The sequence below is a fragment of the Lynx rufus genome, unplaced genomic scaffold, assembly GCF_022079265.1.
Source record: "Lynx rufus isolate CCGP_SWC_20201006 ecotype Redwood Valley unplaced genomic scaffold, mLynRuf1.p SCAF_7, whole genome shotgun sequence".
Classification (NCBI taxonomy): domain Eukaryota; kingdom Metazoa; phylum Chordata; class Mammalia; order Carnivora; family Felidae; genus Lynx; species Lynx rufus.
The window spans coordinates 123,069,028-123,082,958 of NW_025814889.1; the positions used below are offsets into that span (position 1 = coordinate 123,069,028).

The window sequence follows — 13,931 nt, forward strand, 5'->3', positions numbered from 1 at the left end:
AATGTGATCATGATTTTTCTCATTTAACAATACCTCCTAGACTTCATTGATCCTCAGTATTTATAGTTTACAGTTTTACCTCATTTTTTTAGCTCCTGCACAATATTTCATTATACAGATTATAATTTATCTAAACAATCTCTTACTGATGGACATTTGACTTGTTTGCTGATACAAAAAGTGCTGCAAAGACCATCTTGGTGTATCTTCCTACACTGCCCAGCTGGTGTCTTTTTAGATCATTCAGCATGAAAGATGTCAGATGGTGGGGAATTTTCCCCTTTGAACTAACCAAGTAGTCTAACTATTTGGTTTTCTGATTCCCAACTCCCTTCTATCAATACTTCCTGCTTCTGGTTCTAGTTTAACTCCTACCACCAGTAACAATGATTTAAATTAAGAATTCTTAAAGGCAATTAATTGTGTGTCTGCATTCTCATTCCAATATCCAGCCAAGAAGAAAACCTAGTAGGCACCTTCTCTCTTCCTTCCTCCATCTTCTGTCCTTCATCTCCCAGGCTTCCATCCTGACCGCTGTCGACAGGACTAGCCCTAAGTCTTTTTGGATTCCAGCCTTGAAAGCTATTGCTCCGTTGTATTGAAATATGCTTTCCATGCCTCCCTCCATCCCCACTTTGCCCCCACAAAAGGTCCAGTTCCTTGAACAAAGTCTGTATCTGTGAAACGGTTCTCCAGTCTGGGAGAAACAGGAAGACCTTTTTTTTCCTTGCACTCTGCCTCTACATTTACAGTGGAAGCCAGCAGAGAAGACTGCTCACATTCTTTCCCCAGTTTTCAGCAGAAGGCAAGAACCCCCAGGCCTCAACCCCACCCTGGCTTTGGTCACTGACCTTCCTCTCAGAAGTTTCCACAGGACCTCGAGATTGCCAGATCTGGAAAGAAGGGAGGTGGGGAGTGTGGAGACCACCCAGTGGTTGGTGAATCTGGGCCACTGAAAAGGGAGACTAGGAGTGAGAGCATTACACATCTGGCCAGCCCCTCCCCCCAAAGAGCTAGGTTAGGAAGGGCTGGAGGCTAAGGGTGGAGGGGGAAGCAGAGGGCGACTGAACTTTTCGCCCTGGGAAATCTCAGCTCCACTGTGCAGAGGGGCTTCTGACACGTCTCCCCTTTCCCTCAACTTGGAAGCGAAAACGGACCTAAAGCAAAGCGGTACCTCGATGACTTGGGCTGGCTTGGAAGAGCCAGCCTCCCACGGGGAGAAAAAGCAAGGTCATCTCCTCCCTGTCGTCTCCCGGGGCCCCGCAGCCGCCTTCTCCCCGAAGTCATCTTCCTGGGTGCTGCCTCTCGGGAGATGAGCCTAAGCTCCCAGAAAGCTGCGGACCTCCGTCTTCATGCGGCGCCCCTTTCTTGGTTCTCGGGCTTTGGCCCTTTGTGGGCCCCTAGCTCAAGAAGGAATTCCGGGCTCCTAGAAGACACCCAGGGATGGCTGTGGAGGGAGCAGAGCCAGAGGACGCCGATTCGGGCAGCCGCACTCCCTGTTGTCCCGGGTGGAACTGGAGAGCAGAGACCTCGGGGCGGGAGCTGTCCGTGGTCCTGGCCTACGTCAACGCGTGGATATTTAAGGCAAAGCGCAGCCCGCCCATCATACAGTACAGAGGATGGAGTCCTGGACTGTGAGGCTGGAATTGGTTTTCATGAACCCCCACGCATGCAAGGTCTGAGAGTCTGAGAGTCGCGTTTCAGCACCCTCCGGAGAGTAAGTCATTGGGCAAATCTGAAAGTTTCTTTGCACGTTTCCTTTCAGTGCCAGACCTTTTGGGTTTAAAGACTTCAACTCTTTTGATGCCTCCCATCCTCTCACTCTCCCCCTTCCCGGAATCTATTCCTCCTCCAGCTCCCTCCCCCGGCCCACCTCTGGACCTAGGTGGAAAAGCAAGAGGTGAAGACTGCGGAGCCACGTGCTCATTTCATCTTCACTTCGGATTCCCAAGACATCAAGCTGATACTGATCATTTCAGGGCAGACCGAGGCAGGGATTGGCTTAAAACCCACTAACCTGGCCTGTTTGTGGAGATGATGGAACTTTAATGTCGTCAAATAGAAACTGGGTCTTTGGAACGATGAGGTTTAAACCTCCTTAAATGGGTTGTATCCTTGCAGTTTCATACGAGCTGATTCTGAACTAGGACTGAAAGATGGAAGTTACCCCCTTTTTAGTTCAGAGAGTTCCAGGTGAGGGAAGGAAAAAGAAGGTTGAAGGATGAGGTGGTGTATAGGTGGAGATATAGATCTGCTAAATCAACTCTGTGCAGTGGGGTCACAGAGGAGCTGCTGGGTCGCCCTCACAGTGAACGTTTCAATGTCCCTGTTCTCAGACTGAGCAGGAAATAGACAGTCAAACAAGTACTTGTTGAATTAATAAATAAAAAAAAAGGAATAAATTGCTATTTTAATCATTTTAATTGCTTCTCTTTCCCCAAACTATACAGCTGATGGCAGATTTCTGGTGGCGTTTATTCTACCCTCTTGTAATGAATGGGAATGGAATAATACTCTTAGAGGAGCAAAATTCCTTCTTATCTGAAGGGCTAATTTGTCCTACCCCATTTTGCAAGAATCTTTATTTACACTTTGCCTTATACATTGGCGTTTTATAGGGCTAGCTTTGGAGCAAAGTGCTCAGAGGGGGAAATGGCTTGACCACAGTTCCAACGACTTTAATTTTTAAAGTTGGTATTCACTTCCTGCCTCCGGAAAGACAAATACCTTCCCAAACCTCATTTCCTAAGGTGACCTTAAAATTAGGCAGCAAAGTGAAGCCATGTTTTCATATATTAGTTCCTCAGCAAAACAACATGTATGGAGAATGATCGGTTTTTAAATCAATCTTGTTTATGTTAACTATTTCATAAAATGAGCACACATGATATTTTCTGCTGAAAAATAGTGTCCTTAGCAGCGGAGCAAATGCTGGCTTTCTGGATATTATGATTTAAAACTTTACTGATAATGGTAGAGCTCAGGAAGAAGGGAAATGCCTAATAGTGTGTTAATGTCAGAAATGGAGGTGTGAAGTGGAGTTCTATTGCCTTTAGCTTCAAACAGGACATTTCCATTTCAATCTCCAAAATTGTCTTTTTCATGATACAATTTTGACTTCAAATTGATGCAAATTTCCTTTTTATTGCTCACAACATTAATTTATGTGTACATCTAGATTTGGGCTGTGTTGAAAGGTTTAAATTCTGCTTTGGTCAAACTCTTTTCTCAAGTGGAAGACAGACTCTTTATGTAGGACACTCCAACAACTGTCTTCTTTCTTTCTTTCTTTCTTTCTTTCTTTCTTTCTTTCTTTCTTTTTTTGAAAGAGGGGCCATCTGAGATCATGTTACTGGGCCAAGACAACCAAAAAACAAGTAATAATCAATTCTTATGGGAGCTCATTTGTGCTTTGTAACAGAATAATAAACATTTAAAATTGCTAGATGCAGCTGAAAGTAATTGAGAGGCTTCTATACACACAATATGCTGCTTGATCTTTGTGACAATCTTGTGAGGTAGGCATGCATCTTCCCCATATTACAGAGGAGGAAACTGAGGCTCAGGGAGAGGTTCACCTTGATGGAAAAACTGGCATTTGAATCAAGATCTCCAGAGCAGTGTTACTGAGACATGTTACTCCTTCCATTTCAAACAGTATCATGTGGGAGTGCATCACAAAAAAAAAAAAAAAAAAGAAAAGAAAATCACCTGGCTTTTCTCTGTATAAAGTGCAAAAAACTGGTCATTACCACCAAGGGAATAAATATCAGACTTATCTATTCTGTCTTTCCATTACTCAGACAAAATGTGTTCAAAGTCTGCAGTGAGCAGAGAAAATCACCAGAATCGTGTTTCCTGGTCTGGGTACTAACTTCTTCATGGCCTTACGCCATTCTGACTTTTGTTCTATAAAAGGATAGGCTTTGGGGTTTTACCACTCCCCTCTGTGCCCACAACACCTTGCTGGTCATGGGAACTGTCGACAATGCTAAGAAACTCTGCTCTGAAAGGTTCAAATGGTCTTATCCTCTCATTGCTCTCCAGCCTCAGCACACTCTCTTCCAGGGGTCAAGTCATAAAACCATGATTGTTTAGTCCCAGACTGCCCTCCACTGTAGGAAACTTTCTTTTTCCCAAGAGAGACTCGGCAGGGAGCCTCTTGTATCTCCGGCTTTCCCAAGGACATCCAGGGAATTGAAAGTTTTGGAAAGATTCTGTTTTCTCCTTCCTTACTCCCAAGTCTGACTTTTTGTTAGGCCAAGGAAACAGAGCTCTTCGGGCACCACAGCATCAGGGATGGTGGTGGAGAGGAGTATTAGGACCCTGGAGGAGCTTAAAAGCCTTCATGGTCCAACAGTTACCCTTTGCAAGGAATGCTGTTGTTCCAGGCTGATTCTCTACTTCTGGGTGGTGCCAATCGCGGAAGGCCTTCCAAAGAATGGCTTCAAACTGCATTATTCTCAAACAGGGTCAGTAGAGGTTTAAGGGAAAGGCCAGCCTCTCTATCCTTGTTGCCAGAGCCCTCAACTCATTCCCAAATCATCTTATGTCCTCTTAGAGGTCAAAGGGATGGTGTGTGCATGTGTGTGTGTGTGTGTGTGTGTGTGTGTGTGACTGGATGAGTGACTTCTCAAAGAAACCCACACTTTTGAAGGGAGAGACATAAGGGAAAAACTCAACGACACAAAGATACATTACTAACCCTCTTTTCTAAGTCCAAACACCACTCTCCCTTGACCACTCACAAGGAATAGTAGAAATCAGCCCTTTGCCACACAAACATCTCCACTTGCAAGGTTATTGCAAAAAAAAGACAGGATGCAACTGACATTTCTTTGAGAACCTTTAGGAATAAAGACATCTCAGGGAAGACCAAGTCTCTTTCTTTTTAAGTAGATATTCCTTAATTCACTTCTGGGTAGAATAAATCATAAACATCAAAGTATGCACCAATTTTTATAATTTCAATAAGGGACATTGATACACTTACTTTCTTTTGGCATCACCTTTTTCCAAAGAATGGTCTGAGAAAAAAATAAAGGCTACAGTTCAAGCTATAATCATTTATTTTTTTATCCATTTGGGCAAACTGGAAAATAAGCGGGTGCTACGCTTTCTGCAGCAACATCATCTACTAAGAGACGTAAGAAGTCTATCCATATCTCAGGGAGGTACATCTTCTTGTCTTTTTTTCCATTAATGTTCTATTATTTAGAGATTGCTGTCATAAAACAAACAAAATGCAAGAAACATACAAAAGAAGTACTGTTGAAGAGCAACCCTGAACAACTATGAATTATATTGTAAGAAGAGTTGTATATATACGCTGGAGGGCTAGATTCAGTCTTCTCTGCTATTGCTTATCTCTCTGAGCTTATTCTTTAAGCTTACTATATATGAGAAGGTAAACTGTATCTTGGAACTAGCAGAACTTAAGATTATAAATGAGAAAATTCACAGCACACAAACTGTTAGAGCCGTTACTAGCACATATCAAATCTATTACTGTTTATAGTTTTTGAAACTGCACAAGAAAGCTATTAGAGGGCAGGGATGTTGTGTGGGGGCAGGGAGGTGGGTACACACTCTACTAAAGAGAAGAAGCTTTGATCACTTTTTTTCTCTTCCCTTTGCGGAGTCCATATTTATAGCCTTTCCTATTTTGCCTCCTCTGTAATTTTTTACAGTTGTTAGGTAAGCCATTCGTTGCTCTCTGACCATTTCAGCCCCACCGTGGATAACTGAGACATTTCATTGATGCCATTTTGCTTCCTTTATTAATTAACAAACATTTATTAAGCACTTTCATATGTCAGTTATTATCAAAGCAGTATAAATACAACTAGCTAGCCATAATCTAGTCTAAAGGGCTAATATATTTTTAAAGTAAGGTCATAATTTAGATTAAGATGCAACATTTTCAACAGAATTTAAAAAGGAAAATTGCAGATTTAGTTGTTTCCCAAGTTTTTCTTGAAAAATAGCTTATGTGTGAGAGACAATCTTCACTACACTCCCTGTGATTCAATTCACTCAGAATTTTTTTAAAGATTATCAAGCACCTACTACGTATTATATGCTAAGGCTTTTAGAGGTGAAGATAGGCAAGGTTCACATTTTTATGAAGTTGACATTTTAGTGGTAGATTATTTGATACAGTTAAACTATATAACTTAGGAACCTATAATTGAAATTTAGATTCATCCTTTTAGAAACTTATTGAACACTAATAATAAAAATTTGTAATGTTCTTACATTTATCTCTCTTTTCTGGATACAACAGGATAGCTATCAGTAAAGCATTACTATTGTTTTTTAAAAAACAGCTCATTTATTAATTATTAGACAGATAATAATACTAACCCATGAAAACATGTTGAATCCATTGCTGTAGGTTGGGCTTTTACATCCAGATAAAAAGAGCTAAGTGCTGAGTAACACATTACTAAAAACTTAAAGATTATCTTCTTTCAGTATGTAATTTCTTCCTGCAAAATTGCAACCTAAACCTAAGATTTAACTTCAAATGCACAAAACTATTTTCAGTAAGACTAAAAATCACTATAAAATAAAATACCCAGTCTAAAATACTATAAAACATTTTAGTCCCCAAATCAAGAGATTCTCTGATTTACATTTAGTGTAAAGAAACATTTACAAAAAAAGTCCCTTTGCAGAGTATTTGGGGCCTAAAGAAACAGAAAAAAAGAACACTGTCACTTTTAGAATCAGCGTTTGTCAGTGGGTTCTACAGAGCCATGAGGAACTAAATACAGACATGAAAACCCAACTCCAAAGCAATGAGATCTCAGACACAATCAGACCAAATCGCTCTTCCCACCTGGTAGCATACTTGGGCTGGTATTATTACACACTATTGGTGGATCAGGGACATCTGTTTAAAGACACATGGTAGCATTCGAATTGTATTTCCAGGCTGGAAGAAACCTTGATTCCTCCAGTTAAACTCCTTCATTGTTCAAGTAAAACCAAGATCCAAAGTGAATTATACAAAGTGACATAATTGATAAGTGGCAGAACTGGCCACCAGAAGTCAGGTTTTCTCAAATTTAACGTACTTGATAGATTTGGCTGGGCATTAAAAAAATCAGCTGGGGTACTTAAAAATGCAGGTCTCAGTGGCCCCCTTACCCAGAGATTCTAGTTGGATAGAGCTGGGATGTGCCCAGGATTTATCATTGATGATGATACAGCTGGCCTGAGAATCACATGTGAAGAAATATTATGCAAGTTCTTTAACACTGAACTATTTCCAAAATAAGGTGTTGAAGTGGTTGAGAATTTCAAAGCATAGCTTTAAAGACACTGTTATTTTCCCCACCATTTCCTGGATCTTCATGTGTTCGTGCAAAATGCACAAGCAATAAGAAGTCAAAATCTGTTGACTATCCAGACATAACATCGATTATCACAATGCACTCCTGTAATGGGTTGGAAATCTTTGACTGATCATTTTTTCATGTCACAAGATTATCCAGTTAATGTATTTCTAGGGGAATGGAGAGGAATATTTCAATCCAAGAATGAAGTTGAAACTGCAAAATTTTATAACCACTAGACTTTTTTTAAACATAACTAAAATTCTCATTTTTGTTGAGGATTTGCTAGTTAATAATGTATTCCCTTATTCTTTGAATGAATATTTACCGAATATCTACCAGCCAGGCCTTCAGTCAACATCTGTCACATCACACATGTCTGCAAAATATCTCCCAAAACAGACTTGACAATTAACTGGAAGATGAGATTCAAAGTTGTGGGAGTCAGGTGAGAACTTCTATTACTTTCCACAGTAGTATGTACGATTACAATAAAATATAAGAAATGCTTCGATATTATGCTATGAACTTCAACCTTTATAAGTATTTTAATGGGCTCTTGAATTAAAGGAAATCTACATGGGTAAAACACAGCAATATTAGAATCATAGTTCACTGAAATAAAAAATTACTTGCGTAAGTTAAGATTTAGATTAAATCAACAAATTCAATTCTAATGACAGGCTTGTGTTTTACATCGAGTGACATATAGAAACTTGAATAAATCAGGTCCCAAATTTTAATTAACTGATGAAATGTGACATACTATTGATTTTAACTGAATTGAGGGTATGGGATTACCATCTTTAAATCAAAGAGGACCCCAAAAGATTAGGCTTTTGGGTGTGTCTTAATACACTGTCATTTCAACTTATTTTGATTTATTTGTTTGTGCTCCATCTTGTTCCAAAAAAGGATTTAAGGCTCTCAATTCAAATTAAGGTTTGCTTTTCAGACTTTTTCAGATGAAATGAAAGTAGTTGGACTTCCATCATCAGAGTCTCAGTTGACAGGTTTTGTCCATGGCTTCACTTTATTTTCTGAAGGGCATTACAAAGGATTCCAACTTCACCTACAAATGAAAAAAAAAAAGCCACTCATATCTTAAGAAAATACCCTTTAAATGTCTACAATGTGCAACATGTTAGAGGATGCGTGGGATGTATGGATATTCTGGGCACCACCCCAACCTTCAAAGAGTTTACAGAATAGTTATGGTGATAGTATTTGGGCAGTTATAGCATAGGGACTTACAAGTTTCAATGTAGTTAGCTTCACCTTTCCATAGAAAGAGTTAGTTTTCTTTCTTTTTCTTTTATAGGGACATCTATACATGCTTGCAAGGATCTAAGACACGAAACCTAAAAATGTGGTTCACACAAACCTCCTGTGTCAACATCACCTAGGGCCTTATTACAAATGCAAACTTCTCAGCCTTACCACAAATTTAGCAAATTTAGTTTGGGGTTATGACTCAGGACTGTTCATTTTTAACCAGCTCTCCAATGATTCTGATGTACTCATTCTGAGGCATGAGAATGCTTGGTTTGAGCAGATAACAGCCTAGATTGCTAGACCACTGGACAATGATGGAGTGCACTCCCATTCATGCCATGTTCTCACATGCCAAGAGGCCACAGGAACATAGACACTTCAGAGAAGTGGAAGGAATCTTGAAGATGGACAAGCCTTGCTCTCCTAGATCCTGAGGAAACAAGTATAGAGAGGTGATGGAGTCTTACATAGTCACATTGCTCTAAGGACCCTTCAATTCCTAAATCTGTTATTCTGTGATTTAAAAAATTCTCTTAAAAACAAAGTTACTCTTGCCTTTTAAAGGTAAATAAGAGAGACAAAAAAAGTTATGGGCTGACCCCTCTGTCTTACATCCCAGCCTCTGGAGCAGTTGGCTGGCCTTTTTGGTGAACAGATCTATTCCAGCTGAGTATCCAAAATGGAGTCTATGGGGCAGGGGTGGGGAATCAACCTTGAACTTTTTCAAAATGTCTGGTCACAGGTGGCCATACCCAATGAAGAATGACTATAATGGCCAAGGACAGCTCTACTACTGGATGTGGCCTCAGGCAACATCAGTAGGGTATTAGAGGGATACTTCAAGCCTACCTGCATTTTTGGCCTTTGTTAGCGTTACATAAAGTAGGAACCTCCACCTGGTCTAGAATTCCTCTGTTTAGGCTGCTCACCCCTTCAGTAGTTTCATCCATCCATTTGACAACTCTTGAGCACCTAATATACTTTTTTAGGACTAGGGCTAACCCCTAGGGATTTGACAGTGAACCCAACCTGGCCTTCTGCTCATGTCTTGCTGGGGAGTCAGATAAGTAAATAATTACAAAACAATATAGTGATACATGCTCTGAGAGAGGGATCTGTGTGGATGCCAAGACATAGGAAGGACACCCGGACAAGTCTTCCTACAAGAAGAGATGTCTATGAAAGACTTAAAAGATGAGCTAGAGTTGGGGACTTCTAAATGAGAGCGGGAATGAGAATATTTTAAACATAAAGAACTGCATGAGCAAAGGCCAGAAGCCAGGAGGAAGTGTGGGAACTAAAAGCTGGCCAGTGTCACTGGAGGGGAGCCTGAAGCACTGGAGAGGGAGTCCAGTGAAGAACAATGTAACGCTGTGACATTTTTATGAGCAACTGTTATAATATCGTCATTGTCCTGGAAGGGTATAAGGCCCACAGATGAGCTAGTAGATGGCTATTAAAATAGTGAGAATCTGTCTTGTAGGGGTTGAAAGCCCAGGCATAGAAATATGCATTGGACACTTAGAGGAAACAGAGTGGAGAGGCAAAGGAGGAAGAGGAACACGGCAGTGACAAGCCAGGATGTTATGATGGGAGGAGGTAGGGTGGAATCTAGGAAAGTCAAAGGAGAAAAGACACTCAAGGCAACTGTGGCCTTTTTGCCAAGTTTTCCTCATTCAACAAACAAATAGCTTACCTGGAGATACATTTCTCCCTAATTCAATATTTAATAAATTTCTTATTGTTCCTATGGTGAAGGTAAGAAAATCCAACTCTCTATTTCTAGTAAACGGAGTAGCCTCTTGAGGTGTAAGTTACTTACTGTTGATGGAATCAGCCAAAATCTTAAGTTGCTGGGTATTGTCCAAGACCTCAATCCTTTGTGTGTATGGATCATAACGAACTGAGAAGGGCCGTGGGATTGTAGCCGCAAAATTCCTGAAACCGAATCCACAGAGCTCCGTGAAGGGCACCATTTAGGGACAAATCATTCTAAAAGATTTCTCAGTAGCATTTCACTTCAATCTTACTAGAACCGGGGCTTTAGAAAGCAGACTGAGAAGGGAAATGGAGTTTTAGTGGGATCCTGTTGGGCAGCCTTTGTGTGCTGTGTATGTGCTGAGGTGTATATACAAACACACGTAGGCACATGTTTATTTAGTTACCTACCTCCAAAAAGACAGAGGTAGCTTATGGTAAAAGCACAGAAAACATTGAGGCCAAAATTCTTGCCATTAAATAAAATCAAAAGAGTAAGTAAATCTAGCCAAAGAATGCTATAGAATGAAATAAGCTCCGAGATGCTTGACAAACAATGCAGAAAGGGAAGCACCTCCCTCAAGAGTGGAAGAAAACACCATGCTATTAATGAAATTTAACATGGATTGAGTGCCTCCCATGTACCAAGAACTATATGAAATCCCAATTGTTGTATACGCTTTACAACTATCATTCCTAATTTAGTCTTCATGAAAACCTTAGGAGGAAGGTACTATTACTATCCCTATTTTACTGATGAGAAAACTGAGGCTTGGGAAGTTTCAATGAATACCAAGGTCACACTGGCAATAAATCGTGCAGCTGAGAAGGGACCCAGGTAGTCTGACTTTGGCCTGTGCCCTTCACTGCTTTGCCTTCTTGATGCATTACTCCTGGATCTGGGAAAGTACCAGGAGGGCCTTATGAAGAACTTCAAGCGATGTAATGAACAAGATACTCCAAAAATGGCCTATAGATTGCAACGGCATCACAAATGATACTTCTAAGTTGGCTGCTGGTAAGAGTCAAAGCTGCCATCCCAACAAGACAAACTCTAAGGGAAACTAGTGGGTTTTCCAAGTTCGGCAAGAGCAGTAGACTATGGTGGCTGGAAACCCAAGTTCCAGAGCCAGGCCGCCTGGACTCAAATCCTGCCTCTGCTAGTGACAGCCCTTGTGGGCTGCACCTTGGTGTCCTCATTCCTCTATAAAACTGGAACGAGAGCAGTGCTACCTCAGAGGGTCGTAGCCAACGCTGTTATAAAATAGAGTAAGTGCTACATATGCGATAGCTGTTCTCTTTCATCAGCGACCGGGGACTCAAGAGGAGCAAGTGGTTAAGTATGTCTCTCCACCTCTATTTCTCTGAAGAGAGCTTTCTCAGCCCTGCTGGTGACATGATGCATAGAGCGCATATCTGTGATGTGGCCTGCTCTGCACCTCGTCCCTCTTACATAGTTTACCTCATCTTTGCTCTGGGCAATCTGCCTCCACACCACTAGAAATGCTTCAGTTAGGCAGTCAGTCTTGGGCCATCCCTCCTTTAGCCAGAGAACAGTGCCTGATACATAGTGAGTGAGAGAAAGAGAGACAGACAGACAGACAGACAGAGTGGGCACGTGACCACACTCGGCATTGTTTCTTTCTGCCTAGAGCTTGACTCTTGACACTGAAAATGGTCAAAGTTGATTTCTCTTAGCTGGGATGCTCTGAGGACATCCCTTCCTTCTCTGAACCCTGTTCTTCAACATTCCCTTTGACCCCGAGTCACCTCTCAACAGAATGGAGTTTTTGTGGGTGTCTCCTCTGGGCGGAGAGCACTGACAAAATGGGTGGGATTTCAAAGGCCTGAGAAACCCAGGTTCTGGCAAGCTCTTCCTGCTGGTCTGGAGCAGATCACTGCCTGGGTTAGAAAGTCACCACAAGGAGGGACCCATTTAAATGTGACCCTGGTTTGACAGAATGGTTATGAGTACTGGTTCTGAGCCCCACACCTGAATCCAAACCCTGGGTCAGTCCCTTACTAGCTGTATGACCCTGGGTGAGTTACTAACCACCCCACCCTCAAACTTTGTAGTTTTATTTGAAGCTTGAATAAATTAATACATGAAAAGCACTTAGAACAGGGTTTGGTACATAATAGATATTAGACATCTAACCTGCTTATTATTATTATTATTATCATTATTATTACCCAACTGGGGTAATGCACTAACCCACTGAAATCCATAACTCCCAAAAGGTCCCAAAAATGTCAGAGTATAGCCTTTAGGGGCTAAGGGAAGGCTAGGCTCCCAGGGAGGGGTGGAGGTTTAAGAAATAACTAGAAAGGAGTAACTGAAAAAACCTGAAGGCCCTGGAGAGATAGGAGGAAGGGAGTCATCTTAGGCCAAACCATGCGGACCCGGGAGCCAACGTTTTACCATCTATCATCTAAGTTCAACGCAGTAGAAGCTGCACACTCAGCTTCATAGGGTCCCAGAAACTTCTGTATCTATGTCTATCACCCCTCACTCATCAGATATAAAACAAGAGGTGGTAACAAACACTGAGTATCAGGATAGCCATGTCCAGGGAGGCCTCTGCCCAGCCTGTCTCCTGCTGGGAGGAGAGACACTCAAGCAGATTATAGACAGGGCGGTCAGCTCAGAAGGCTGAGCCTGAGTCTTGCTACCTTTCCATCACCGTCAGCCTCTTGCTGAATTGCCTCTGAGACAGATGCATTTGCCTATTACTTATTGCATGTTCACTATGTATCAGGCACTGTTCTAGAGCCGGGGGAAAGATCAGGAAAACAGAAAGGACAAAAATTCCTATGGAAATGGAGCTTAAATCATTTGGTGTATTAAACATTAGCAAGTGGTAAGCAGAAAAACAAACTGCAGAAAGGGGTAAGGATGTGAGGTGGGGCTGGGTAGGGATTTAAAAAAATTTTTTTTAATGTTTATTTATTTTTGAGAGAGAGAGAGAGCACAAGCAGGGGAGGGGCAGAGAGAGAAGGAGACACAGAATCTGAAGCAGGTTCCAGGCTCTGAGATGTCAGCACAGAGCCCGAAGTGGGGCTCCAACCCACGAACCATGAGACCATGACCTGAGCCAAAGTCAGTTGGTTAACCAACTAAGCCACCCTGGTGCCCCCAGAGGCTTTCTTTAAAAAAATTTTTTTTAATGTTTTTATTTATTTTTGAGACAGAGAGAGACAGAGCATGAGCAGGGGAGGGGCAGAGAGAGAGGGAGACACAGAATCTGAAGCAGGCTCCAGGCTCTAAGCTGTCAGCACAGAGCCCAAGACGCAGACCTTGAACCCACGGACAGTGAGATCATGACCTGAGCTAAAGTTGGATGCTTAACTGACTGAACCACCCAGCCCCTCCCCCGCCCAGAGGCTTTCTTAATAAGTCACTTGGTCCAAGAATTGCCCATAAAGGTCTTAGGTAAGAGCCACATAGGGGTCTCCCTCTTGAAGGAAATCTGATGTCACATAAACCAAGGCTTCTAGCCATGCCAATGTGTACCAAAAAAGACTTTTGATTTTGCAAATATGGCAAAGGAATCT

General features: G+C 41.7%; 1 protein-coding gene across 1 annotated transcript in view; it reads right to left on the reverse strand.

The window, feature by feature from the left end:
• Window positions 1–8,371: 8,371 nt before the first annotated feature.
• PAH (phenylalanine hydroxylase) overlaps window positions 8,372–13,931 on the reverse strand; it is a 70,505-nt gene continuing 64,945 nt past the window's right edge. The window contains exons 12-13 of the mRNA XM_047066810.1: window positions 10,441–10,556; window positions 8,372–8,415 (exon numbers count right to left, since the gene is read on the reverse strand). Coding sequence (XP_046922766.1) covers window positions 8,372–8,415; window positions 10,441–10,556 — 160 coding nt within the window. The remainder of the gene's footprint in view (window positions 8,416–10,440; window positions 10,557–13,931) is intronic.